General features: G+C 43.7%; 1 protein-coding gene across 2 annotated transcripts in view; it reads left to right on the forward strand.

Annotated features, from left to right (window-relative positions):
• ube2j1 (ubiquitin-conjugating enzyme E2, J1) overlaps positions 1-27,042 on the forward strand; it is a 45,502-nt gene that overhangs the window by 5,211 nt on the left and 13,249 nt on the right. For both annotated transcript variants that reach the window (XM_080490772.1, XM_080490773.1), the window contains exons 2-6: positions 11,618-11,691; positions 14,045-14,176; positions 15,134-15,218; positions 18,732-18,837; positions 21,069-21,198. In XM_080490772.1, coding sequence (XP_080346898.1) covers positions 11,618-11,691; positions 14,045-14,176; positions 15,134-15,218; positions 18,732-18,837; positions 21,069-21,198 — 527 coding nt within the window. The remainder of the gene's footprint in view (positions 1-11,617; positions 11,692-14,044; positions 14,177-15,133; positions 15,219-18,731; positions 18,838-21,068; positions 21,199-27,042) is intronic.

Here is a 27,042-nt window from a genome sequence, read left to right on the forward strand (position 1 = left end):
ATATATATATATATATATATATATATAAAATCATTGTATTGGTTCAGTTATGTGCTTTTAAATAACCAGAACATATTTGGTGTTTGGTTCCTTCAATATCAACTGGTCCTACAATTTGAGATGTTTTTTTGTTTTTTTTTATCCGATTTCATCGATTAATCGAAAAAATAATTAAATAATTGACAGATTAATCGATTATCAAAACAATCGTTAGTTGCAGCCCTAGAAGACACATCAGTGCGGACTCCTTCATATTATGGCAGTTAGGTTACCTTTGAGAAGTGCTTCTTGTGGGGCAGCTTATGGTGGGGATCAAACGCTTTAAGCACCTTTGTAAAGGTGCTCTGCTGTGTGTCTGACGGGTGAAGACCAAACCAGTTCCACTCCACAGAGGTTGCACTTTCTTTGCAGACCAGTTCTCGTTGACCCGGGTCAGTTAATGCTCTGCGTCCGCCCTCCTCGGTCGCCGCCTTGCTTTTCTCAACATGTGCTGCAGACCAGATGAAAACAACAGCATGGCACATGCCTGATTCACCCAGAGCCTTACATGATATTTCCTTTCCATATCATCCCCTAACATTACACCTGTACTACTGTGAAACATATGATATGACCCAGCCCTCGGACGGGCACATCTGGACAGCTCAGGGTATTTACCCCTGGACAGGGCAGGTGAGGGCATATGAAGACAGGTACACTGGTGAGGAAAGGCACACTTGGACAGTGAGCAGACCCACACACACACGGAGAGAACATGCAAACTCCACACAGAAAAGTTTGGCTGGTATTTGAACCTATGGCATTCTCTCTGTGAGGCACGTGTACAAACCACTGCTCCACCAAGCAGCTTACATCTTTTTGGAAAAGTCTGCATGTCATTGTCCAAATCTGTCCTCGTGAGAGGTGGGAAGCATCACAGTACATCCAGAAGTCCAGTAACTAACTGGATCTCTGATTTTCAGAAACAGCCCAAGTTGACACAGTTTAGAGTTCTGTGTTTTAAACATTGCCCCGACAATCTGTTGTGTATATTAAGAGTAGTTATTAGCAGTAGATGTTTGTTGCAGTCAGGTGCTCCAGCACCTTGCAGTAATTAGCAGGTGAGCATTTTGGTTCTTTAAAGCGTCGGCTCAGTGGATGCAGATCTTGTGGGATCACTGTGGTGAAGAACTGTCTTATTTTGTCAGCAGGTGAACCTTAATGATGTTAAACTTATATATAAAAATAAATAAATACATTAAAAAGGTTTAAGCCGAAAACCTACAGTTGTTGCCAGGGGCGTTTTTAGACCTCCTGGGGGCCCCGGGGGGTAAGAAGGACTATGGGGGGGCCTCCCGGCCCCAGAACAATGATGAATAAAGTCCAGCACCACAGATTAGTAAAGAAATACGTAATTAAATAATTAACATATAAAATGAATAACATAACTATCTAAACCGAATGCAAACTTTGCACACAATATATAAACGCCAGAAAAACAAACAGAACTGAAATGTGCAAAATTTTAAGTACGATAAAAATGCAACCAAGCAAAAAAACGACAAATACTCAACATTTGAGATATGTATGGAATAATTGGACATTCATTTGCAGTAACAACTTTAATGCTTCATGTTAACATTTTATTTAATATAACATTTAGGCTATAGCAGAAAATGTATGTATATATTGCTATATTACTATATTACCGTTCAATTCTAAATACAAATTAGCCAGAGTGGAGACTAAACTGACAGCAGCATTGATGCTGGTATTAGTTTTAGCATTTGACAACAAATACTTTATCCTGGGAGAAAATATCATCGTCAGCAAAGGACTAAGTTATGAATTATGTACACAGCCAGTGGCAACAAGACTTCTGACAAACTGTGTGAGCAGTGCTGGACTGCTTCTTAAATAAAGCTCTTAAAACTGGTGTAAAGTAAGAATAAATATGTGCTCTAAGTTTGTCATACTGAAGAAGTGTGTTGTAAACCACACTGTCAAATCTATTTGAATGATTACTATATACATATATACACGCTTTATGAATGTGTTTAGAAGAAAATGGCTGAATTCACTTCCAGGTTTTCTGACAAATCAAACTTGAAATAAAGAATTACGGTCGTATTTTTTTCCCGATTTTTGTTATGCATATTGGAGAACCGGAAACCATATGATTTCTGTTTTTCGATTTTCAATTTCAAAATGAAAAATGGGAGATGGCTTGTCTCCCGTTTTTCGTTTCCCAATATCAAATTAAAAAACAAAAATTGGATGGTTTCCGGTTTTTCGTTCTCCGACATCAAAACGAAAATCGAATGGCCGGAAGGTACAAGGACCAGTGGGGCCCCATTAGGGAGGTTCCCGATGTGTCATTGTAATTCCCAGTTAGAGTATTTTGTTATTGAAATTGACTTGATGTCAGCCGTCCCTCGGGGCCCCCTTCTGCTCGGGACCCTAGGCAATTGCCTGTGTTGCCTACCCTGTTGCGGCGCCTCTGGTTGTCGCAGGATAATGAAACAGAAAGAGCCCGTCGCACCGGGAAGCCAGGAGGTGAAAGGCCCAGACCCATTGTGGTAAAAGTTTTAGGTATAAGGACAAAGACACCATTTTACAGAGTACCAGGAGACTGAACTGCTCCAAAATCTTCATGGAGGAGGAGGAGGAGGAGGAAAGAACTGATGCCTGAATTAAGACACGATAAACTTCTTATTAAATTATTAAAGATTAAATAAGTACGTCTTCTTCCTACTCCTTTTCGTGCATGTGAAAGACACGGGCACATATGGTGTTGACCTTCTATATTGTTTATGTAATTGGATGTTCTTGTTTTCTTTACAGTTGACAGCGTTGCTCCAAGGGAATGATTTAACCAGTTTATTTTTCTAAGAGCCTGCATGCTGCCTGCTTTTCATTTTGGAGATGAACATTCAGACTTTAATGACACAGTGCTGTGTTTAAGTTTCACTTTCCTGCAGTACTGCCATAAGTTTCACTTTCCTGCAGTACTGCCATAAGTTTCACTTTCCTGGAGTACTGCCATAAGTTTCACTTTCCTGCAGTACTGCCATAAGTTTCACTTTCCTGCAGTACTGCCATAAGTTTCACTTTCCTGGAGTACTGCCATAAGTTTCACTTTCCTGCAGTACTGCCATAAGTTTCACTTTCCTGCAGTACTGCCATAAGTTTCACTTTCCTGCAGTACTGCCATAAGTTTCACTTTCCTGCAGTACTGCCATATGGAGGCAACATTTAGATGGCATTGGAGCTCCAACTGGTGGCAGGCATGTACATGTAATATGATGGTTTAACAGCCGTGTACATGGATAAATCTCCAACCAAAACTAATATTCCTGGTATCAATTAGTTTTTAGCCTGACAGTGGCATGCAGCCATTGTCTTCCTGCTCCTGGTCATCTCCGAGTTATATCTGGGGTTTTGGACTGCAGTGAAAGTAGGCTTGATGGATGGGACTTCCTCCCTCCCCCTTGAGGTGTGTTGGTGCTGCCGCATGCTGCTAACCGCTCACTGCACAGGTAAGCAGCCTGTCTGTTATATGGTGGTAGGTAGGGTCTGCACTGGGCTACAGATCTGGCATGTTGTGGATTTCTATTGAAGAAGAACCTTTTCAGCACACTGTCAGGGATGAAGGTTCACACATGCAAGACGAGAGGTTCTGGGATTGAAGTATGTTTAAATGATGTGGACGAGATTTACCATAGAAGAGCTCTAATAATCTACTATAATAAAGGTCTCATGTGGTTTGTAGGGCTGGGAACGGTATCCAAATATTTGGTTGTTGTGGGGATTCTAGATGATGATTTTGATATTATTAAATCATTGCCCGTTCCAGCAGCTCACGAGGTCTATTAAAACATGTACTGTAAAATGACAAAAGTATCTGTTGTTAAAAAAAGAAATGAAACCCTGCACCTGTAAACATTGTAAAATACAAGCAATGCTGTTCCAGTGATGCGTGTTCTCCATGGTTAATATATGACATATTAGTTGAAGAAGCTTTTTTCCACAAATTTGCAGGAATTCATGGTCTGGATTCATATTTCATGGCAATAATTCATCCACACCTTTCTAAAATGTTATCATAAACATGTACCTGTTATTTGTGAGAGGGTTGGTGTTGCTAAAGTCAAAGTTAATAAATAAAACAAGTGAATCAAGTACCACAGAAGTTTTGTTTTTTAAATGTATACTTCCAGAGATTCTAGATTCATGGCTTGTGACAAAAACCAGCAGGATATATTGCAGAGAACTTTGAACCCAAAGTACGTACGTAAGGGTATAATCTACACAAAAATGTATGAACAAAGTAATGCCCAGACATGAGAACGCAAATAACCTTCTGGCCACTGTTTCATGGTTCACCTGATGGCCTGTTTCTCTCCCCTCCCGCCAGCAGTCACACTCTTGGTTGGTTTCCAAACCAATTCTTCCTCAGTTCCTTTTCTTTTTCACAATTACTTTCCAATTTCCGTCTCCGTCTTGTTTTCTCTAACTGATATGTGGAGTGCTGCGAGCTGCCAGCTTGATAACGGAGTGACTAAGTGGGAGATGTGATGAACATGTTAACATGTGGTTTGCTCAGTGACCTGCTGCACAGACTGCTGACCTCGACACAAATGATTATGGGAAAAGAAGCCCCCGGCCTCTGCCTTGTAGTTAGCATTATATCATGAAGTGTCCCTGTGTCCTCTGCTGCCAGGCCAGTGAGTAACCCCCCAGCCCTCTTCACCCCCTAACCCTTCGTCATCACCAGCTGGACCCCGCTCCGCTCTCCCTCAGCCTTGTTTAGTAACGCGGTCGTGCGGTGTTGAGATTAACGCGTCCTGTCCCGAGCCCTGTCCTGACACAAGGGTTAATATCAGCGGACGTTGGCGCGCTGCCTTGTCCGGAGCAGGACGCCACCAAGGGTCCTGATTGACCTTGGTTAATTCATCTCACCCATTATCTAATCACTTTCTCCAGAGGACAGATTCACTGCAGCAAAGCATTCATTTATGATGAGTCATCTATCTGACATGTAATCTCATTAATCAGCCTATCATCCAATAGTTACAAGGAGTGAAAAACAGAACATTCACATCATCAATTCAGCTTTAATTAAAGAACTGAGAGGAAATTAGACACTTAAATTCTCTTTATTAAATTATATATTATATCCATGCAAAACCATGAACAATTTCACTGGTAACCATTTCATTGTCATCTCTCAAAAATATATTCAATTCATTACATTGTTTGGAAATCTTTGGAACAATAAGGATTAAAAAACTACTAATCAACAATAAGGTGTGAGGCAGCACAACATCAGTTTTCTGTCAAAAAACTCACTTCCTTCAAATGTTTCCAGAGCTATTGTCCCTAATGGAACCAGGACCAGTACTACATTTTGGGGGAATCACTTAATGGGCAGCATATTGACCACAACAGTACATCTTAACTTGTACTTAGACTCTGATTGGAAAAAGTGTAAATTGTGCCAAAGACATGGGGAGAGCTGTGTGTCAGCCTGTTTCTTAAAACAACCTAAACACTACTGTGGTGAACGTGACGAGCAGCCTCTCAGCATGTGGTCAGCTGGTGGGATGACCTGTGGCTGCCTGTGCAGTGGCTGGTCCCAGCCTGGCTTCTCCACCCTCTGAAAACCTTCCAGTCACATCGCTGAGTCAGGATATTGACTTTGATTTTGTCTCCATTTGAAGTATGTTGAAAACACTGATCTTGGTGATAATGGGAATATTAAAGAAAATCAGGAAAAATGAGCTTCACTGTGAAATGAAACACGCAAGACTTAATTATTGAAGTAAGAACTTCATGAGAAAGCAAAACTAAGTGGTTAGTGTGACCTGATGTGACACGGCCTAAGTTAGTCCTGACAGCTGATGAGCCTGGAAGACGTGTTGAGTTTACAAAATAAAACTAAAAAGTAGTGCTTATGACATCAAAATTCAGCTTTGATTCCTCCCCTGAAGTCATAGAAGCATCTTCTCAATTAAAAACTTCCAATTGAACCGTGCTGGGTCACACAGCAAAGCTTCTGAGGGAGACTATGGACGGACGTTTGTCTTTGTGAGGAATCAGCTCAGATCAGCTCGGTGGTTTTAAACACCTCAGATTACAGGCAAACCATTGTTGTTTGAGCTTTTAACACTCGCTGTTTCACTAATTGTGACTCTCAGTGGTACTTTTAGCACTGTCCTGTCCTTCTGCAGCCAAGAAGCACATTGCGTTCCTCTGCTTCTGGAAATGCTGATCTCTTTAGACTTTACACCACAGGGGATGCTGTTTCCCATTAAATACTACCACTGGAGTGGCCCACTATATTGTAATTTGTCTACCTTAATTTTCCTATTAAACAGGAAGTATCTTCAGGTAGGTAACAAAGCACTGTCAATATATATGATATATGTAAGCCAGTCTGAATAGAGTATAACTGTCTCTGTAATTACAGATAGAGTGGTGACCCCTCATGGCATGAGCCAGAGACACTAGTGCCCGTACAACTGACAGCTTTAAAACATAGTTATTATACACACATTAGCCTACCTTAGAGGGTGACAATAGTAGTTTCTCAGAAGGTTTAAGAGCACAATTTGAAGAATTTAACCCTCAGTTGGTTTGTTTTTCTATATGTCCACACGTTCAAGTGAGTATACAGATAAACCATAATAATCCATTATATGATCAACTCTCTCGTAAAGTGGTGTCAAACTGAGAAATATTTCTCATAGCTCAATGTGCTAAAAATGTCAAAATGTCCTTTAAGATTTCAGGTTGCTGCTTTTTGATTATTACTGCCCTCCAATGTGTCATTTGCCAAAGAACTGTATATAATGGGTGTGTGTTTAAAAAGAACTGCATATAATGGGTGGGTGTTTAAAAAGAACTGCATATAATGGGTGGGTGTTTAAAAAGAAATGTATATAATGGGTGGGTGTTTAAAAAGAAATGTATATAATGGGTGGGTGTTTAAAAAGAACTGTATATAATGGGTGGGTGTTTAAAAAGAACTGTATATAATGGGTGGGTGTTTAAAAAGAACTGCAGTCACTTGCAGTTGCTTTCTGTCGACGGTGACCTCATCAAGCACAGTTTTTCTCTTGTTTTTATAGCAAAAATGATCATTGCACAAACTTTGAATATTACTTCCTCTGTACGCTTCATGGGCCAGTCTACACTAAGAAACACTACAGAAGTTAAAGCAGCAAGCAGCCTTGCTCCCTGGCCTCTGCCCCTCGGGCTCGGCCCGACCATGGCCTCTGGTCTTTCAGTCTATGTGAGTTTCGTAGCAGTCAGACGTAAACTTCCTCACGTTGGGCTACTTTTCCTCTGTGAGTTAGGGGTGCTCACGCTCTTTCAGCATGCGAGCTACTTATAAAATGACCCGGCTAAAAAGATCTGCCGACTTCAAAAATGCAGAACTTATATTAATTTATAGACATATTGAGAATTCTTTATACGCACAATGTATGTTGATGTCCCTTGCATAACTGCATGAGCCCATATTGCACAGCACATTGAACGATATACAGTTGTGCTCATAAGTTTACATACCCCGGGAGAATTTATGATTTCTTGGCCATTCTTCAGAAAATATGAATGATAACACAAAAATCTTTCTTCCACACATGGTTGATGGTTGGGTGAAGCTATTTATTGGCAAACAACGATGTTTACTCTTTTTAAATCAAAATGACAAAAGAAAGCACCCAAATGACCCGGATCAAAAGTTTACATACCCCAGTGACTTTGACCTGATAACATGCACAAAAGTTGACACAAACAGGTTTGAATGGCTAATCAAGGTTCCCACCCTCACCTTTGACCTTTTTGTTTGTAATTAGTGTGTGTGTATAAAAGGTCAGTGAGTTTCTGGGTTTCTGACAGACCATTGCATCTTTCATCCAGTGCTGCACAGACGTTTCTGGATTCTGAGTCATGGGGAAAGCAAAATAATTGTCAAAGGATCTGCGAGAATTAGCCATTGATTAGCCATTCAAACCTGTTTGTGTCAACTTTTGTGCATGTTATCAGGTCAAAGTCACTGGGGTATGTAAACTTTTGATCCGGGTCATTTGGGTGCTTTCTTTTGTCATTTTGATTTAAAAAGAGTAAACACAGTTGTTTGCCAATAAATAGCTTCACCCAACCATCAACCATGTGTGGAAGAAAGGTTTTTGTGTTATCATTCATATTTTCTGAAGAATGGCCAAGAAATCATAAATTCTCCCGGGGTATGTAAACTTATGAGCACAACTGTACGTACATTTTTTGTCATGACCTGAGTTTACTGTGATGCATAGTCCGGACAGCAGCTGCTGACCTTCAGCCTCAAGCACACTTCCATCATCAGTTCATCAGTCATGGTGGAACGGTACTTTGACTTCATGGTCTTCATGTGGGAAAAGGCCGACGCACAGAAAGAAGTGGAGCTGAATAATGCGGTGAAGGAGGAGGCAGACTTCCTCACGTTGGGCTACTTTTCCTCTGTGAGTAAATTCCAGAAGTGTCCATGAGCTCTGGACTTCAGCTCAATGTCGGCTTGTCGTGTCATAATCTCCTCTTCCACTCCAGAAGAGTTCAGGTGAAACAGTTTTGTAATTTCTGATGCGAGTGCATCAACCGCAGCCTCTCCTGAAAAGGAAAGCACATGAATGTGGCCACTGGCTCCAGCAAAGACCCGTCTGGAAAGCTTTTGTCAAACTCTGACAGACGGTTTCCAACCTGCTCTGTGGAGCGTCCACTGTCAGGGTGCACACAGGCCTTCCCTGGCATCTCCAGCTCTGACGCCAGCTTCAGGAAGTTTGCCAAATCATGGTGCTGCAGCTTTGAGGAGAGGTGTTGGAGCTTTGGTTTGAAAGCATTAACTGGACTGATCATATTGATCAGCGTTTTGTCTTTTCCTTGGAGCTCTAGATTAAGGTCATTCAACATGTTTGATTGGTTCAAAATGCCAAATCTAACAGCCACTGAGCGTCAGTTAGTTGCTTGTATTCTGCATGAAAAAACTCCTTAATCTCCAGACAGAGCTCTCCAAATCGTGGCAGGGATTTCCCCTGACTAAGTCACCTCACGTCAGTGTGCTGCAACGACTCGGAGTGGGCGCAGTCGGCCTTCTCCAGATGTGCAGGGAAGAACTGTCTTTGAAGAGATCTGGTGCAAATAGAACAGGCGATATTCGTTGTGCATAATGCTTGTTGATGGATTATACAGTTCAGGAAGTCTGGGAAAGCCTTGTCCTCCCTGCACTTGGCATTAAATCCGATCAATCGGCCAACCATTGCAGGAGCTCCACCCGTGGTGATGGACTCTGGGAGCACACTGGGAGCTGGGTTTTCTCCAGAAAGTTTCTGAATGACTGAACTATGTCCTCTCCTCGCGTCTGTCCTTTCATGGGCAGTACTCAAAAAAGTATTACTGTTCAGTACTTCATTTAGTTAGTGAAACATTTTTACACTTAGAAATTTTAAGTAGAATTTAAAGCTTTGACATTAAGTAAAACAAACCTTTATTAATGAGCAGAAGTAAGTCATACTTTCATGTCTGAATGAACAGATTCAGTAGATTTACTAACTAAGTACAGTAAGTGATCAATGGACTAACTTATCGAGCGCCTTTCCGCTGACAGCAGCACTAAAGCGCTTTACAAAGCTCATCGCATTCACCCATTCACACACCATCGGAGGCTGCAGCCGTGCGAGGTGCTGTCACTCCAATGGGGGCAGTTTGGGGTTCAGTGTCTTGCCCAAGGACACTTGGGCACACTTCGGCAGGCAGGGATGAATCGAACCTGCGACATTCCGATTGGGAGACGACCGCTCTACCAACTGAGCTATGCTTGTGTAGTCATTTTTACTCGAAGTCAAATATACCTCAAGTTTATTCAAAAAACAATCCCAGAAACACATTACAGTGTATTAATGTACTGCGTGAGATCCCTTAGGAAATGAGGTCACTTCCTAACTTACGCTCCACTAACTCCTTTATTTTGAGTTGTCCTGTCAAGTCGCCAATCATTTTAAGTTGAATTAGCAAATAATTTCACTTCTTAAAAAGGTTTTACATTCATAGTTTATTCTCACAGCTATTGTTGAAACATGCAGAAATTATTACACATATTTAAACCATTTAATCTGTCAGTCAAGTCATCATTTATTTCTAGGAAACAGACTTACTTAATATGTGTACATTTTAAACATATTTATCTTTGAATTTTACTTATGAATTTCAAAATAGTCAACCCAGATACATATTATGATATCCAGCAGTTCTATTAAGCAAGAATACCTTTATATAGCTCTTACATTTACAAAGTCCTTGAAATATTCTTGAGTGCTGTTAATAGCTCCTCTTAAGCAGTCATATCAGTAAGCACCATACCACATCTGGGCTGTGTCACTCACATCTGTAGACTCATCACACTGGCAATCGGCCAAGTCCTTCCAAAGTTGCTGGGTCAAATCCTCAGCCATGGCTTCATTGCGCCGTGTAACTGTACTTCTTGACAGCAGGAGCGATTTGATCCAAGATAATGTTTCTGCCTTGTTTTTAAAGTCTTGGAACACTGAGTCAGCCTGTTTTACCATCTCTCGGTCCTGAAAGCACTTCTTGTTCCTAACGATGAGGTGACTCACCCGGAACGATGCCTCAGTGGCGGGTTTCATTTTAGAAGTTGGCTGGGAGAAAAATGACTGCTGGCATTTTAGTTATTTCACCTTTCTCTTTCTCCACTCGGAAAGTCTGTGTTGTATGTTCTATGGACAGTCCGATAACGCCGCTCCACATTTCCCTTCTGCGCTATTGCCATGGTAACATGGCAGATGAGGCAGACGCATTTCAAAAATTTCCTTGTGAAAAACAAGTCCTCCTCCCATTCCGTATGAAAGTGACATGTTTTTGTCTTCTTACTTGGTCCAGCTTCCCCACTCATTTTTATACCCTTTTAACAGAATTTTAAGTTTAGGAGAATTTACTGAGGGCTACAAACTCACCAGTGTTTGCTCATGCGCAGTGACCTAAATGTGAGATGTCATCTGACTGGCTGGACTGTATATCAATCTAGTGACGGGATGGATGATAGGCTGACGTCTGTTTTTTTAATGCCATGCGATCTACCCACACTACCTTTGCGATTGACTGGTAGATCGTGATCGACGTAATGAGCTTTACACACTGCAAGGATCAGTTTGACGTAAACGCACGATTTTGCGCCATCTGATTAGATGATAAATTGCAGGATGAAAAAAGATGACAGCATTCTTCTCTCTCATCAAAAAGGTCATGTTTTATGGAATTATCCCCACATGTGTTACATTGTCGTGTTCGGCAGCTTCTTGTCGTGATTCTGATCTGCTCACTTTGACGATCAGAGTCACGGTTTAGCCACAGTCGCTACTTGTTCGAGATGTTTTATCACGGCCTTTTTTGAGGAGATATTTTTGTTTTCCCATGTATTTAAATAAAAGGAGGGAGGCACCGGGATTCGGCCTTTGGAGCTTTGACGGCTAATAAAACCGTCTTCTCAGAGACCAGTTTTTTGCACGCTCCAACGTCTCTCAATGTTTTTTTGTCAATCTCTGAATATGTTTTTGTCTCTTTGTTTCATTGAAATGACCAGCGGTGAAGAGACTGATGAAAGAAGCTGCTGAACTGAGAGATCCCACAGAGCACTACCACGCACAGCCACTGGAGGTAAGTTTACTACAAAACAGCAGTAACCCACGATCCTTCTCTCTTCTATACCCATTCTTTCCAGCCGAGGGACGCCTGAGGCGATTCCAGTTAACAGTGGCTGACACACACTCTCTTTACAATTCATGTGTTTGGTCTGTAGTAGAAAACCCCCAGATACAGAGGGAGAACATGCAAATCATGCACAGAAAGGCTAGGCCCAAAGCTAACAACTACACCACCACATAGTGCTGTAGTAACCTGTCCTAAATCTCTACCTTCAAAATGTCACTTTGTCTACTCAATGTTTTTGGTAAGCCAACCATGTTGAAAAACTTAAGTAACTTAATAATAAATGTCACAGAATGCAAATGCTTATGTTTGTAGTTGATCTAACATTTTTTAGAAAGACCTGAAACATCTTATAATAATAATAATAATAATAATAATAATAATAAAAAAAACTGCAAGCAGCCTTGATCGGGACCTTGCACTTTGGCCTCTGGCCCGTCGGGGTCGGTCCAATCATGGCCTCTGACCACCACCTAAACCCAACCCTAAATTGTTCTGGTTTCCAGAGATAAGGATCTACAATAGTGGGCATGGATGGTTGCGGATGGTTTTTAGATGAAGCAAAGCAAGCCACTTTAAGCTAGGGTTGGTCCTATAACCCTAACCCTAGGGTGGGGTCAAAAGTGGGCGTGACCCAGCTAATTAGCTTGTGATTCATAACCCGAGAACCCCCTTCAGGCCATCCCCATAATATCAGCTCAATTGAACAAACTTTGTGAGCATGCTAACTAGCATGCTAGGCTAGGACCTGCTATCTATCTGAAAATTACACAGGTTACTTGTCAGGTGTCCCTGACCTGGAATTTGGTCTTAGCTCACATGCTAATATGCTAAGCTGACTAGCCTAGCATTAGCCTTCAAAACCATTGAAAGCATTAGCATTAAACTAACCAACTAACCTCTAATCTATCTAATCCCTAACTATCAATTATTTTAGGGTTGTGGTGTCATTTTTAAAAAAGGACTTTTATTTTGAAGGAGTTTGGGGCTTTGACATTTTGCATGTTAGCAAGTCCAGAGACCCCATGTTAGCTCTTCCACTAACCGCATGTTAGCTAGTCCACTAACTGCATGCAGGCAAGTCCACAAAGTGCACATTAGCATGTTAGCTAGTCCACAAAACGCACATTAGCTTGTTAGCTAGTCCACAAAGTGCATGTTAGGATGGTAGCTAGTCCTCAAACCAGACATTAGCATATGAGCTTCTTTATGTAGCACAGATTAACATGTTAGCTTGTTTATGTAGCACATGATAGCAGGTTAGCTCATAAACAAGGACTTTCATGACGTAATCCTGGTGTGCATGATAGGACGTCCAACCTGTCTGCTGTCCGCTTTCGGCAGGTTGTCCTCATTAAGGTGTGTTAACAGTTAAATATGTGTCGGTGCACAGTGACGTGTCTGCCCGGTACAGGGTGTCCGGTCTTTCCGGGTCCGCTCCTCACAGGTTCTACTATAATCCCAAACACACAGCCAAGGAAACTCTCAGTTGGTTTCAGAGAAGGAAAATAAAGCTGCTTGGCCCAGACAATCACTTGACTAAAGTTGAGAGTTCATAGAAGAGGCCAAGCACCTTCAAGATCTGGAGACTGTTTGTCTGGAAGAATTGGCCAAAATCACACATGAGCAATGCATGCGATTAGTTTTTCCATCCAGGAGGCATCTTGAAGCTGTTATTGCCAAGAAAGGCTTTGGTACCAAGTATTAAATCAATTTCAGTAAGCGTGTTCAATAGTTTTTACCTGAGTCATGTTATTACACATAACTTAATTTATGGACGTCTCTGGTCTGATTTTTGTTTTGCATATATCAAAGACTTGGGTTGTTACCAACATCTGGTGAAACTTTTATGTCAATAGCACCTTGAGAAATATATTTGCTGGGAAAAATGGTGTTATGTTCAATTGTACCCGCTCTATGTTTAATATTTCTGTATAGTTTGAGATTTCTTTATTCATATTTTTGAAAATGTTTGGCTAACATTTGTTGTTTTCCTCCAACGGTTGTACAAGTCAGTTTATATCATTATGACTCCAGAATGTTTTGAACATCATTCAGCAAATCTGTATTTTTCACATTTCACGTATGTTCTTGACTTGAAGTCTTTGGTTTTCTGCCTCAATGTGACACAAATACACAAAGTAAGTTGCATCTTAAAGTTTCCTTATACAAACTGTATGATCAATAATAGAATAGTGTTATTTCTATCAAAGACTTGAAGCACTCTGTTGTAATGGAGCTTCTCTGAAGTCTCTATACTTCATCAACTCGTGTTCAAAGTGATTGCTTCCTCCTTCCACAGGACAACCTCTTTGAATGGCACTTCTCGGTCCGCGGGCCCCCAGACTCCGATTTCGACGGTGGGGTCTACCACGGCAGGATCGTGCTCCCCCCAGAGTACCCAATGAAGCCCCCCAGCATCATTCTCCTCACAGTAAGTCACGTCTCATCACAAGACGGCCTCAGATCAGATGATTACAGGATCACATGTTCTTCAACCCTCGGCTATCGCTGGTTCTGTCAGGTCTGGCGGGCCGAGGTCAAGCCCATTGGAGCAAAGTCTGTCGGCCCGTTGGCGTGAGGTCTGGTCTGTTGGTGTGAGGTCCTTTGGCCTGTCGGTGTGAGGCCCGGCCCGTCGGGGGGAGGTCTGGCCTGTCGGTGTGAGGCCCGGCCCGTCGGGGGGAGGTCTGGCCTGTCGGTGTGAGGCCCGGCCCGTCGGGGGGAGGTCTGGCCTGTCGGTGTGAGGCCCGGCCCGTCGGGGGGAGGTCTGGCCTGTCGGTGTGAGGCCCGGCCCGTTGGGGCGAGGTCTGGCCTGTCGGTGTGAGGCCCGGCCCGTCGGGGTGAGGTCTGGCCTGTCGGTGTGAGGCCCGGCCCGTTTGGGGGAGGTCTGGCCTGTCGGTGTGAGGCCCGGCCCGTCGGGGTGAGGTCTGGCCTGTCGGTGTGAGGCCCGGCCCGTTGGGGGGAGGTCTGACCTGTCGGTGTGAGGCCCGGCCCGTTGGGGGGAGGTCTGACCTGTCGGTGTGAGGCCCGGCCCGTCGGGGGGAGGTCTGGCCTGTCGGTGTGAGGCCCGGCCCGTCGGGGTGAGGTCTGGCCTGTCGGTGTGAGGCCCGGCCCGTTGGGGCGAGGTCTGGCCTGTCGGTGTGAGGCCCGGCCCGTTGGGGCGAGGTCTGGCCTGTCGGTGTGAGGCCCGGCCCGTCGGGGTGAGGTCTGGCCTGTCGGTGTGAGGCCCGGGCAGCTTTATGACACCTTCGCTCATGATGGTCTGAGGAAACTCACCACCTCACGTCAGCCATTGTGCCAGAACTTTTGTTTGTTTTTATAAATGTATCTCCACCAACACCTTCTATCTATGCCATGTCTATAATAACATCTGTGCCTTTCCTCTTTTCAGCCCAACGGAAGGTTCGAAGTTGGGAAGAAGATTTGCTTGAGCATCTCAGGCCATCACCCAGAGACCTGGCAGCCATCTTGGAGCAGTGAGTATTTTCAAACACTCTCTCTTGGGGCTTTTCCACCGGAAAGAACCCGGTGATAGTTCGGGGCCAGGACCAGACTTGGCACCAGTTCTTTGTCTTTCCTCTGCCAAAGCCCGGCCTATCAGGGGCTAAACGGGTGCTTCGCTGGCCGCACATCGTTGCTGGACCAGAGCGGGGCCTGACACGTCATCAGCTGGGGCTGGAGTTATGGCTGGAGTTATCTCTACCGACAAGGCGGAAGAGATGCTGAACCGGAATTTGCAATCTACAGTGAACACGGAGCCCTGGAGTGGTTATAGAGAAAAAGTATAAATAACTCATGTGAACGATATAATGTCGCTCCCTCAAGTTAATAGTATCAGGGAACGAGATCATTTAATCTGCGATTGGCGGAGCCGTGGCTCTGGAGTTGTAGAGCTCCTCCTGTCAGTCAGCTGGTTGGATAGAATCTAGAAGCAGTTTTCCATTGTTGTTGTTTTCAGGCTTTTCATGGTGACATCATTGTAATAACTTCACTTTCATGTCTTGTATGGAGTTCTGACCGCAGGCTGAGGTCTGCATGAGGCAGCAGGGGGCGCTCCGCTATGGCACGCCCTGCTATTATTTTCCACCCAAAGAACTTCTTTATAATGAAACGATACTTTTTCTTCATCAGCAACTAAAAAACAAACTACAAACTACTGTAAATGAAAACTTGGAGTTGTTAGAGCTAAAATGAGCTTTTTAATGACTTCATGTGAAAGAGAACTTTAATCAGAGTGGTTACCTAGGTTACCATGGAAACGGCTGTAGAGCAGCGTTCTATCATTCTACACCTCCATTCCTCCATGTTGAAGCTTTTGATTCAGACACGTCCAGAAATAAAGTGAAAGGAGCAGAAAGTCACTATGGAATGTTGGAATGGTGGAAAATAAGACCCAAACTCATTCAGGTTGTTGTTGTTATTATTTTCTCTATGTCCACTCCAGGGCTCTGGACTAAAACAAGACTGACGTGATAAAACACCAATAGAGCACCAAGGAGACTCAATGTTTTCATCAGAGGTTCAGGTCACCTAGATGGAACGACCCGGACCAAACCACTGGTACAGTCCGTCTCCTGGTTCTTGTATGAGCGCTGTCAGCGTGAAATTGGTGAAATCAGTTAGGGACGTCCCGATCACACTTTTTCCGATTTTTCAGAATTCAGTATCGGCCGAAATCAATACTTTCCCAATCCGATACTTACATTGTTATTGCGAATATACTCAATAGTGTATTTTTGGATCAACTAAGATGTCTGAAGCTAAAAGCACTATTGGCAGAAGCTTTGTTTACCTAGAAATTATTGTAAAACTCACTTATTGAATCAAAATTCTTCTCAGAACGACTTAAGAACTTATTTAACCTTTATTCAGTCAGAACAACAAAAACCCAGTTACACTCTGCAGTCTTGTTTCTCTTATTTATCTTAACTTAAACTACTTCACCTGGATTTTGTGGCAAATAAAAAAAAATAAAAAATGAAACCCAGTGAATCAGTTTGACTAACATATAAAGTATAAAAACTACTACATAAACAGTATTCAGTAAAACCAATCAGAAGAACCCAATTCTACTTCAAAGTGTCTTTGGCTGGTTGGGTTCATATAAATACTCTCAGGCTCTAATGTAACTTCTTTGTGTATTAAATTCCAGTTTACCTTAAAGCAGTATGAGAGGTTTGACCTGAATGTCACTAAACATTTACATTTCAATGTGAAGTATAAACACTTCATTCTACTTCAAAGTGATAAAACCTGTTTGACTAAAGTATTCTGAACATAGTACTCTCAAAAACTTATTCAGAATATCCCAGTCTCCCTTCAAACTAGAGGAACCTTCTGGGTTCTTGTTTCACCATATCGCTGCCCTGTGGGGACTGATCCTTTATTTAGAGTGGAGAGTTTGCTGCTTCAGTGCGGCTTTTTCTTTAGTTGTTGTTGTAAACTGAGCGTCCTGTTTACTCTTTAGATGTCTCATCAGATTAGTTGTGTTAAACGAAGCTCTGGTGCTCCACCTCTCGGGACTGTGGTGAAGCTCTGGCGCGCTGGACACGAGGGCACGCTGGACACGGGTGTGCGCTGGACAGGGGTGCGCGCTGGACAGGGGTGCGCGCTGGACAGGGGTGCGCGCTGGACAGGGGGGTGTGCTGGACAGGGGTGCGTGCTGGACAGGGGTGCGTGCTGGACACGGGTGTGCACTGGACACGGGTGCGCGCTGGACAGGGGTGCGCGCTGGACAGGGGTGCGCGCCGGACAGGGGTGCGCGCCGGACAGGGGTGCGCGCTGGACACGGGTGTGCGCTGGACAGGGGTGCGCGCTGGACAGGGGTGCGTGCCAGACACAGGTGCGCGCCGGACACGGGTGTGCGCTGGACGCATGTCCACGTGCGCATTAGTAGAAAAGAGAGAGAGAGAAAGGAGGAAAGTTGTAGTGAGAAAGCGTGTGGACACGAGTCCCCCGTTCCTTCACTCAGAGAGCGCAGGGCTGTTTAGTAGATGAGATCACCGTGTTAGATGGCGTTTGCTACTAAGGGGTGTTGGTTTATGAAATAATTCGTGAAATGATTTGTGAATTATTGCATTTTTGTTAATTAACTGCTGTTAGCTAAATTGAGCAACTCTTGGTGATTATTGTGTATTTATTGTTGGCCTGTGTTCTAATCTCACACCTTCCCTTTTATTTAGGTTTCATTATATTTTGCAAAGAACTTAAATAAATCCTTTTCAAACAAGACTGATAGTTTGGTAATTATTCATTTCTGTATTCAGCCGCGATGCCCCCTTTAATTATTAATGAATAAATATCCAATTTTTTCAAATTAATAATTGGAAATTAATACATTATTTTTAATAATTTATTAACGTTAAGTAATCAGTTACTTTAGGAATTCTTCCTGAGTTTTCTTAAATTGATAATTTCAATGTTTCATAAATTACTTCCAATGATTTATTACTTTTAGTAATCTATCAGAGTAATTTAATGTTATTGACCAAACCTAAATCCCAACAGCACCAAACTAGGATTTTTGTTTAAATATGATCAACTGGAACACATCAATTGTACAATCAATCCTGCACTCTGAAGCCACTGCAGTACTGCAGGGACTTGCTTCTAGTACAAACAGCCACCTTGCACTCTGAGGACGACCCCTTCTGCCACCTGAACAAGTGACCCCTCCCCGATGTGTGTAATCTTTAAAGTGGAGTTATTTCCTGAAAACGGAGCTTTCCTCACTGCTGGATGGACTGGAGCGCAGACCAAACAGGCCCAGTCACAATACAACACAGACACCATCACATCCCTGACCTGGACCCATTGTAGAGACCAGCTGGGGGTCTGTGGGTACTGATGTCCTCACAGGGGCTTTCTGCTCTGAAAACCAATGATGAGTCCTTCTTATGTAACACAGCCACATGTGTAATTTAACCTCGGTTTCATCAAAGTTGAACCATGCTCATGTTTATTCTTTGTTTCTCTCCTCTCTCCTCTAGTCCGCACCGCCCTCATAGCCATCATCGGATTCATGCCAACAAAAGGAGAGGGGGCAATTGGTTCACTTGATTATACCCCAGAGGAGAGGAGGGCCCTGGCCAAAAAGTGAGATTTGTTTGATGAAAATATTTTCCTGCTGCTCAGTGTTATTAATATCACCACTGGTCCTTTAAAGGTCTTGAGCTCACTCTCCATGACTGATTTAATCACTGTTAGTATTAGTGGCTTTACAGTAAGTATTGCATTACAACATGGACAACATAGGTTCATGAACTTACACCGACTCACACACACATATGTATGTATATATATATATATATATATATATATATATAGTAAAACCTCTGATGTAGGGACACCCTAAAATCCAAAGGCAAGTGTCCCCTGATGTCCTCTCTTCGGATGGATATGCCACGAGGACATATCGTAGGACCAGTTGATGTTGAACGAATCAAACACCAAATATGTTCTGGTCATTTAAAAGCACATAACTGAACCAATACAAAGATGTTTACTGATGCTGGGCATCTGAACGCTCTGGTCGGCCTGAGAAATGGCGGCGCACACGAGTGCTGCCGCGTTTGGCTCGCCCTTTGTGTGCTTTCTTTTGTGCTTTCCTCCTTGTCTTGCCTTTTTAACGAGACAACATGGATTGTTGTCGGGTCTGGCCGGCGCCGCAGGCGGCGGAGGGAGCGCAAACAGAGGAGGGGCTTTAGAGCTGGGCTAATGGCTAGGCTAGTGATGTGGCAGGGAATCCAGACCATCACTAACTTCAGAGACCGTGTCATGACATCAGCAGATCCAGATGCAGGACTTGCAGAAGAGCTCAACAGTTTTTTGTACGCTTTCAGTCTCCAACACCCCACCCTGCCACTCCACTGCAGCCCCTCCCAGCTACCAGCCCCCCCCCCCCCCCCCATTGACTCTAAATGTACAGGAGGTCACTCGTGTGCTTCGGTCAGTGAACCCTAGGAGGGCTACAGGTCCGGATGGAGTTCCCGGGAAAGTGCTGAAAGCCTGCGCCCTACAGCTTTCTCAGGTCTTTACAGATATATTCAATCTGTCTCTGGCCCAAGCTGCTACTCCGACCTGCCTGAAGACCGCAACCATCATCCCGGTCCCCAGAAAGTCCTCCAGTACCAGCCTCAACGACTATCGCCCCATAGCATTGACCCCCATCATCACCAAGTGCCTCCAGAGACTGGTCCTGCATCACATTAAAGACTGCCTCCCCCCTAACCTGGATCCCCATCAGTTTGCTTACCGGGCAAACAGATCAACACCATAGCCACCACCCTCCATCTAATCAGCATGACACATCTAGTTAGCAAACCCCTGGATGATCCCTGACTGGATGCACGTGTGTTTGTTGATATGAGCTCAGCTTTCATCAACATGCAGCCGCATGAGGATCAGGAACCCTCCTCTCCTCCGGATGCTCTATCAGCAGTCCATCGCCAGACATGCACAGAACATGATGTGTGACCCTACTCACATCTTACACCATGGGTTCCTGCTCCGGCCTTCTGGCAGGAGATTCAGGGTCTAAAACCAGGCGGAGCTACTATAAAAACATATTCCTGCCAACATTCATCAAACTGATAAACAACCAACAAACAATAACTTTCATGGGTGGGCGGGCGGGCGGGCGGGCGGGTGTCGTTTGATTCCTTTTCTCATTGTTTTCTATCTTATCTCATCCTAATCTTTATAATGGTTTATGGTCAATGGGGAAATTTACTGGGGAGGTCTGCGTTTTAGTTTTAATAATGCAGTAGTCAAATCCAACATCCTGTAAGGGTTTAAACTTAAAAACTTTCTGCTCGAATGCTTCATAACATTTTTTTCTTATTTCTTTTTCCATTTGCATTTCACTGCACTTTGAACCAGGAGGCCTCAAAATTGAAATAATGCTCTGGTAAAATTCAATGTAATTAAATGTGAATTTAAAAGATATATAATAAAATTCAATAACAAATAAAGGAAATGTGAAATTTGTTTCACCAACATTTCTTTGTAGTAGTAGCTTGACTCTACTGTCACCACACAGAAACACAAAACATTGTGATTTCAGTTCTGCAGTATTTATTAAGTGCTGAAACTGCATATTAACTGGTAGTTTCCATGTGCTGCAGCTCAGTGTGTTCTACTCAGTACTCAGCCTTTTGGTTCATCCTTCCTCTGAAATCAGCTGGAACAGCTTCCACCTCTTTAAGGTCGCCTGATCTGAAGGCCAAGCTTCTGTAGATTCTTCCATTAGGTCATTTCTTCTGTAATTCAACTTGTGATTAAAACCAATAAAGTGGACCTGATGTTCCTCCTCTGTTCATTGGCAGGTCCCAGGACTTCTGCTGCGAGACGTGCGGCTGCTCCATGCACACCGCCCTTATGGCCCTCACCCCCAATAGCAACCCCAGCGCCGAGGACCACCAGGCCAAAGAACTGGCTCAGCAAATCAACTTCAAGGTACACACACTGTCTGCTGCGTGAGGCGAAGGGTTCAGGAAGCTGTTCAACTGTGCAGAGTCTGTTTACGCTCACCGCCTCGCTCTCCAAAAGATGGACACTCATTTCACTTTTTACAGGATTCTGCAAATGCTATGTAATTCACCAGACTAGACTGTGAGACATTAGATATGACTGCAGTCACAACCAGGCTGCAACCGCGGTTTCTTCTTATGGCATCATCACTGTCCCCAGACACCATATTGAACCAATCAATTCACTTTGAGGAGTTCAACTACCTTCAATTACTTATGTCTTTAGTTTGTCCCAACACAGCCCCACCATGCTAAACACCATATCAGAAAAATATTCTTATTTTCATGCAGAATTATTTCACATCTGTTCATCATGAAGTTCAGTGGTACACCAAGCTGTGGATGAAATGAGGATTTGTGTGTGTTTACGTCACGGAGCTCCAGTCAGCAGTAGGGAAAACAGACATAAAGCAGATGTGGACAGACACAGCTCATTAGCAATTAAAGGTACAGACACCGTTCCCAGTAGAGCTCACTAGAGGGACTTTAAAGCCTCTTTTCCACTACAAATTATGTGCCAGTAAAGGGCGATTTTCATCCGTTTCCACTGACAAAAGTACCCAACTGCAACCATTTATCGTAACCCCTCTGTCAAGGTATCTAATGCCATGGTCCCACTGCGCAGTACGAGCGGAAGGTTATGGTACAAAGGAAGACAAACCATGGAGCAGGTTTAAAGCCCTTCGTTAGGGCATTTATTGATACAACTCATCTGCTGTGTAGCTTTTTATTCTTATTCTTATTGTGTGCTGTGGGTACATGTTGCGGGTGTTGTCAGTAGGATGATGGGTGTAATGGAATAAAGTGTTGTAGTGCAGGAAGGTGCAAAATCAAAAAGCTGGCAGCGGCAACCCCGGGGTGTTGGCTGCATCCCGGAGTCGCGGATTGAAGGAGCCACACACCACCAACAAACACGCCACAGTGGAAGCTGCCTTTTGCAGTCGCTCCTTGCGCCTCATTTGCATAAAGTTGGTTGGATTCAGCTTCATGCAAATGAGCAGGGGGAGCTCCGGGGCAATGCAACTCAGCTGGAAACGCACCACACCACACCCAGCGTGCACCACAGTGCCTTTCACACTGATAATAAATGGGAAACGGTAAATTGACAGATCCTGTGGACCTGTACCTTCATTTTGCACTGCAGAAAGATTATTTGCAATTTTAATTGGCTGATGAATTAATTCAATTCAATTCAATTCAATTCAATTCAATTTTATTTGTAAAGCGCTAAATCACATCAACAAACATCTCAAAGCGCTCTTACAATGATAGAGTACAACAGGACCCAACTAAACCCTTCCAAAGCAAGCAGGTGTAACAAGCAACAGTGGCCAGGAAAAACTCCCTCGCATGGAGAGAAGTTCATAAGAACTCCCTCTTCAGGAAGAAACCGTGGGGCGGACCCTAGACTCTGGAAGGACGGCCATCCGCCTTGACCGGTTGGGGGGAGAAGTACATGGGATAGGACAGGGAGAGAGAGGAAAAGAAGAGGGAGAGAGAGAGAGAGGCAGACAGGCCAGATAAGTACAAATACTAAGAAAAGTCTATGATGAGCGTTGGTCTGATGATGAGCCAATCTCAGTCTGGAGTTTAAGGGCCGTGCCGTTGCGGTGGGGTCCCGGTGCTGTGGGGGGGTCCCGGTGCTGTGGTGGGGTCCCGGTGCTGTGGGGGGGTCCCGGTGCTGTGGGGGGGTCGGGTAGTAGGACCGTCGTAACTCCACTCTGTGAGTCTTGGGTCTGATCCCCTGGATCCTGCTCCCCTCCTGTCAGGATCTGGTGGCTCCAGTAATGTTGTTACACAGAGAGAAAGAAAGAAAGACAAGAAACAGAAGCTCCAAATGTAGAGTTCCTCCCTTTAACGGGAGAGAAAAAATCCCCTCAGCAGTCTAGGCCTAGAGCAGCTCAACTTAGTGCTCCTATTTTATTCCTAATGAGAAGCTCTATCAAAGAGGAATGTTTTTAGTCTCCTCTTAAATAAACTAATGGTGTGGGCCCTTCGGACCGAGGCTGCTAGTTGATTCCAGAGTAAAGGAGCCATATGGCTGAAACTCCTGCCTCCTCTTTTACTTTGAAGGACTTTAGGGATTACCAACAGTCCTGCATCCTCAGAGCCAAGGGCTCGTGGAGGGTGAGACACTTCTAGAAGTTTCTCCATATAGGACGGAGCCTGGTGATGAAGAGTTTTAGATGTGATCAGAAGGATGTTGAATTCTATTCTAGATTTGATGTGAAGCCAGTGTAAGGATGCTAAGACTGGGGAGATGTGCTCTCTTCTTCCAGTTCTGGTTAGTAAACCTGCTGCAGCGTTCTGCTCTAGCTGGAAGATCCTAAAAGAGGAGTTTGGACATCCTGACATTAGGGAGTTACAATAATCTAATCTTGAAGTCACAAAGGCATGAATAATTTTTTCTGCATCTTTGAAGGACAAGAAGTTTCTAATTTTTGCAATATTCCTTAGATGGAAGAAGGCTGTCCTGGAGACATGTTTAACATGGGACATAAAGGACAGATCCTGATCAAAAATAACACCCAGGTTCCTAATATCACTGTTAGAGGTTAAGGTAATATTATCTAAGGTAATCAGACTATCTGAAAAGTAATCCCTGAGCTTTTTAGGACCTAGGATTAGAACCTCAGTCTTGGATGTGTTGAGCATTAAGAAGTTGATAGACATCCAGGACTTAACGTCCCTGAGGCAGGACTCTAGTTTAACAAGTTGGTCGGCCTGATTGGCTTTAATTGATAAATACAGCTGAGTATCATCTGCATAACAATGAAAGTTAATGTTGTGTTTCCTAATAATATTTCCGAGTGGCAACATCTAGAGATTAAACAATATGGGTCCGAGGACGGAGCCTTGTGGTACTCCACACAGGACCCCTTCATGTATTGAAGATTTGTTATTTACATGAACAAATTGAAACCGGTCAGATAAATATGATTTAAACCAGTTTAAGGCTAAGTTTTTAATGCCGACGGCATCTTCTAATCTCCTTAAAAGTATATTATGATCGACAGTATCAAATGCGGCACTAAGGTCCAGAAGAAGTAAAGCAGATAGAAGAGCTCTATCTGAGGCCATTAGAAGGTCATTAGTAACTTTTAGCAGAGCAGTCTCTGTACTGTGGTTCATTCTGAAGCCGGACTGAAGGTCCTCTAACAGATTATTCTCCTGCAGATAATCCTGGAGTTGTTTAGCCACTACTTGCTCCAGAACCTTTGACAGGAAAGGAAGGTTGGAGATGGGCCTGTAGTTTGAGAGAAGGCTTGTGTCTAAGTTTGGCTTCTTAATGAGTGGTTTAATAACTGCTAGTTTAAAGGATTGGGGCACATAGCCTATTGTTAGAGACTGGTTAATAATTGCCAGTATAGAATTATTGAATAGTGGCAGTGCCTCTTTCAGAATTCTAGTAGGAATTGGGTCCAACAGGCTAGTAGTTGGTTTAGCAGAAGAAATAAGGGAGTTTAGTTGGACTAGTTGTATTTGCTGAAAGCATTCCAGATGACTGTTAGGTTTAACCAGTTCCTCTGTTATGGGGCTAACGGACGGTAGGGTTTGATGGATGTTATCCCTAAGCGTTGTAATTTTATTTTGAAAGAACTTCATGAAGTCCTCACTACATATATTGTTAGGAATGGTGGGCTCAACGCTATTTTGGTTCTTGGTCAGTTTGGCTACAGTACTGAAAAGAAAGCGAGGGTTGTTTTTGTTTTCCTCTATTAAGGATGAGTAGTAATTAGTTCTACTTCTACTCAGAGCTTTCTTATAAGCTTTGAAGCTATCCTTCCAGGCTATATAATCTAGGTCTGTTTTTGTTGAACGCCAAGTTCTTTCTAATCTACGGGAGCGTTGTTTAAGCTCGCGGGTTGATGAGTTAAACCATGGGGATGACTTTTCCTGTTTTTTCATTTTCATTTTTTGAGGAGCTATGTCGTCTAGCGTTGTTTTTAGCATATGTCAGACTGTTTGTTAGGTATTCAATGTCTGAGCTAGCAACAGTATACGGGTCAGGAAGATCCACTACTGATTCTATAGCAGAGGGAATTCTTTCCTTGAATTTAGTTACTATGTTATCAGAGAGAGACCTGGTTAACACGGCTTTAACCGGAGGGTTAGAACTATTTAGAACAAAGTCAAAGGTTATTAAGAAGTGATCTGACAGGAAATCATTGTGAGGAGAGATGGTCAGATGCTCTATATTCAAACCATAAGTTAGAATAAGGTCTAAGGTGTGTAGATGTTTATGGGTAGGCCCGTCTACTACCTGAGAGAAACCTAGAGAGTCAAGTGTCGATCTAAAGCTGCACTGAAACTATCATTTTCTAGGTCAACATGAACATTGAAGTCTCCTACCATGATACCCTTATCTTTAGTCAGGGCTACATCTGACAACAATTCAGAGAATTCAGTTAGAAAAGTTGAAGAAGGTCCAGGAGGACGAGAAATGATTACAGATTCTACAGAATTTACTATTTTATTTGACGGGTGTCGCATGGTCATGCTCAGACTCTCAAAAGAACTAAAGTTGGGTTTTGGGTTCATGTTAATTAGTAACTGAGAGTTCTAGATGGCTGCCACGCCCCCTCCTCGACCACTTTCACGAGCTATTTGAGTGTTAATATGACTTGGAGGGGAGGCTTCATTTAGACTAACATACTCATCTTTACGTAGCAGGTTTCTGTTCATCCAAAGAGATCAATGTTGTGTTCACTTATCAGATCATTGACTAGAAGAGCTTTGGATGATAAAGATCTCATGTTTAGGAAACCACATCTCATTTGTTTGTCTTGATTTTGTCTAGTTTCACACTTGATACGGATGAAGTTTTTGTAGTCATTAGAAGTAGTTTTCCTAGGTTTAGATAGTTTTATACTTGTGGTGGTCCGAGGGATAGACACAGTCTCTATGGGATGTTTAACTAAGTTAGCTATGGTTGGTGACTGCCCAGAGGGAAACTCAGAGAGGCGTGTAGGACTGCCACTCTGTTGCCTGGTCCCCACTCTGGTGCGTCAGGATGGAGGAGCTAAGCTTTTAACTCTGTTTCTAGATAAGAGGTACGCTCCATCCAACGTGGGATGGATGCTGTCCCTCCTGATGAGACCAGGCTTGCCCCAGAAGGACTTCCAATTATTAATGAAGCCTACCGAGTTACTGGGACACCACCCTGACAGCCAGCGGTTAAAAGATGAGGCTAAACATCTGGTCCCTGATGAGGTTTGGGAGGGGGGGGCCAGAGAAAACTACTTCGTCTGAAATGGTCCGCGCGTATGTGCACACTGACTCTACGTTAGCTTTGAGGACCTCAGACTTCTTCAGGCGAACGTCGTTTCCACCGCAGTGGATTACAATCCGTTTAAATCTCCGTTTATTCTTGGTCATTAGCTTTAGCTGGGACTCAATGTCGCCTGCTCTGGCCCCAGGCAGGCAGCTAACTGTGGCCGCTGGTTGTCCTAGGTTAACGTGTCTCACTATTGAGGAGCCAATAACCAGCGTGTCCTTCTCAACCAGCGTGCTGCTGAGTGGGGCAAACATATTGGAGACACTGACGGAGGCCTGCGGGGTGTAGCGGGGGTGTCCGGTAGACTCCTTGCTGCTACGTTTACCCCTGGCAGTCACCCAACCGCCCTGTTCCCCCGGCTGCTCGGGGGCCACTGAGGGGGGGTTAAAGTTAGCAGCTACCTGCGCTGCTAAGCTAGAACGCTCCCCTCCAGCTAAACCTGGCGGCTGTTTACTAGCTACAGGGCTAACCCTAAGCTCGACAGAGAGGAGA

Source organism: Lipophrys pholis (assembly GCF_963383615.2).
Source record: "Lipophrys pholis genome assembly, chromosome: 21".
NCBI classification, from domain to species: Eukaryota; Metazoa; Chordata; class Actinopteri; order Blenniiformes; family Blenniidae; genus Lipophrys; species Lipophrys pholis.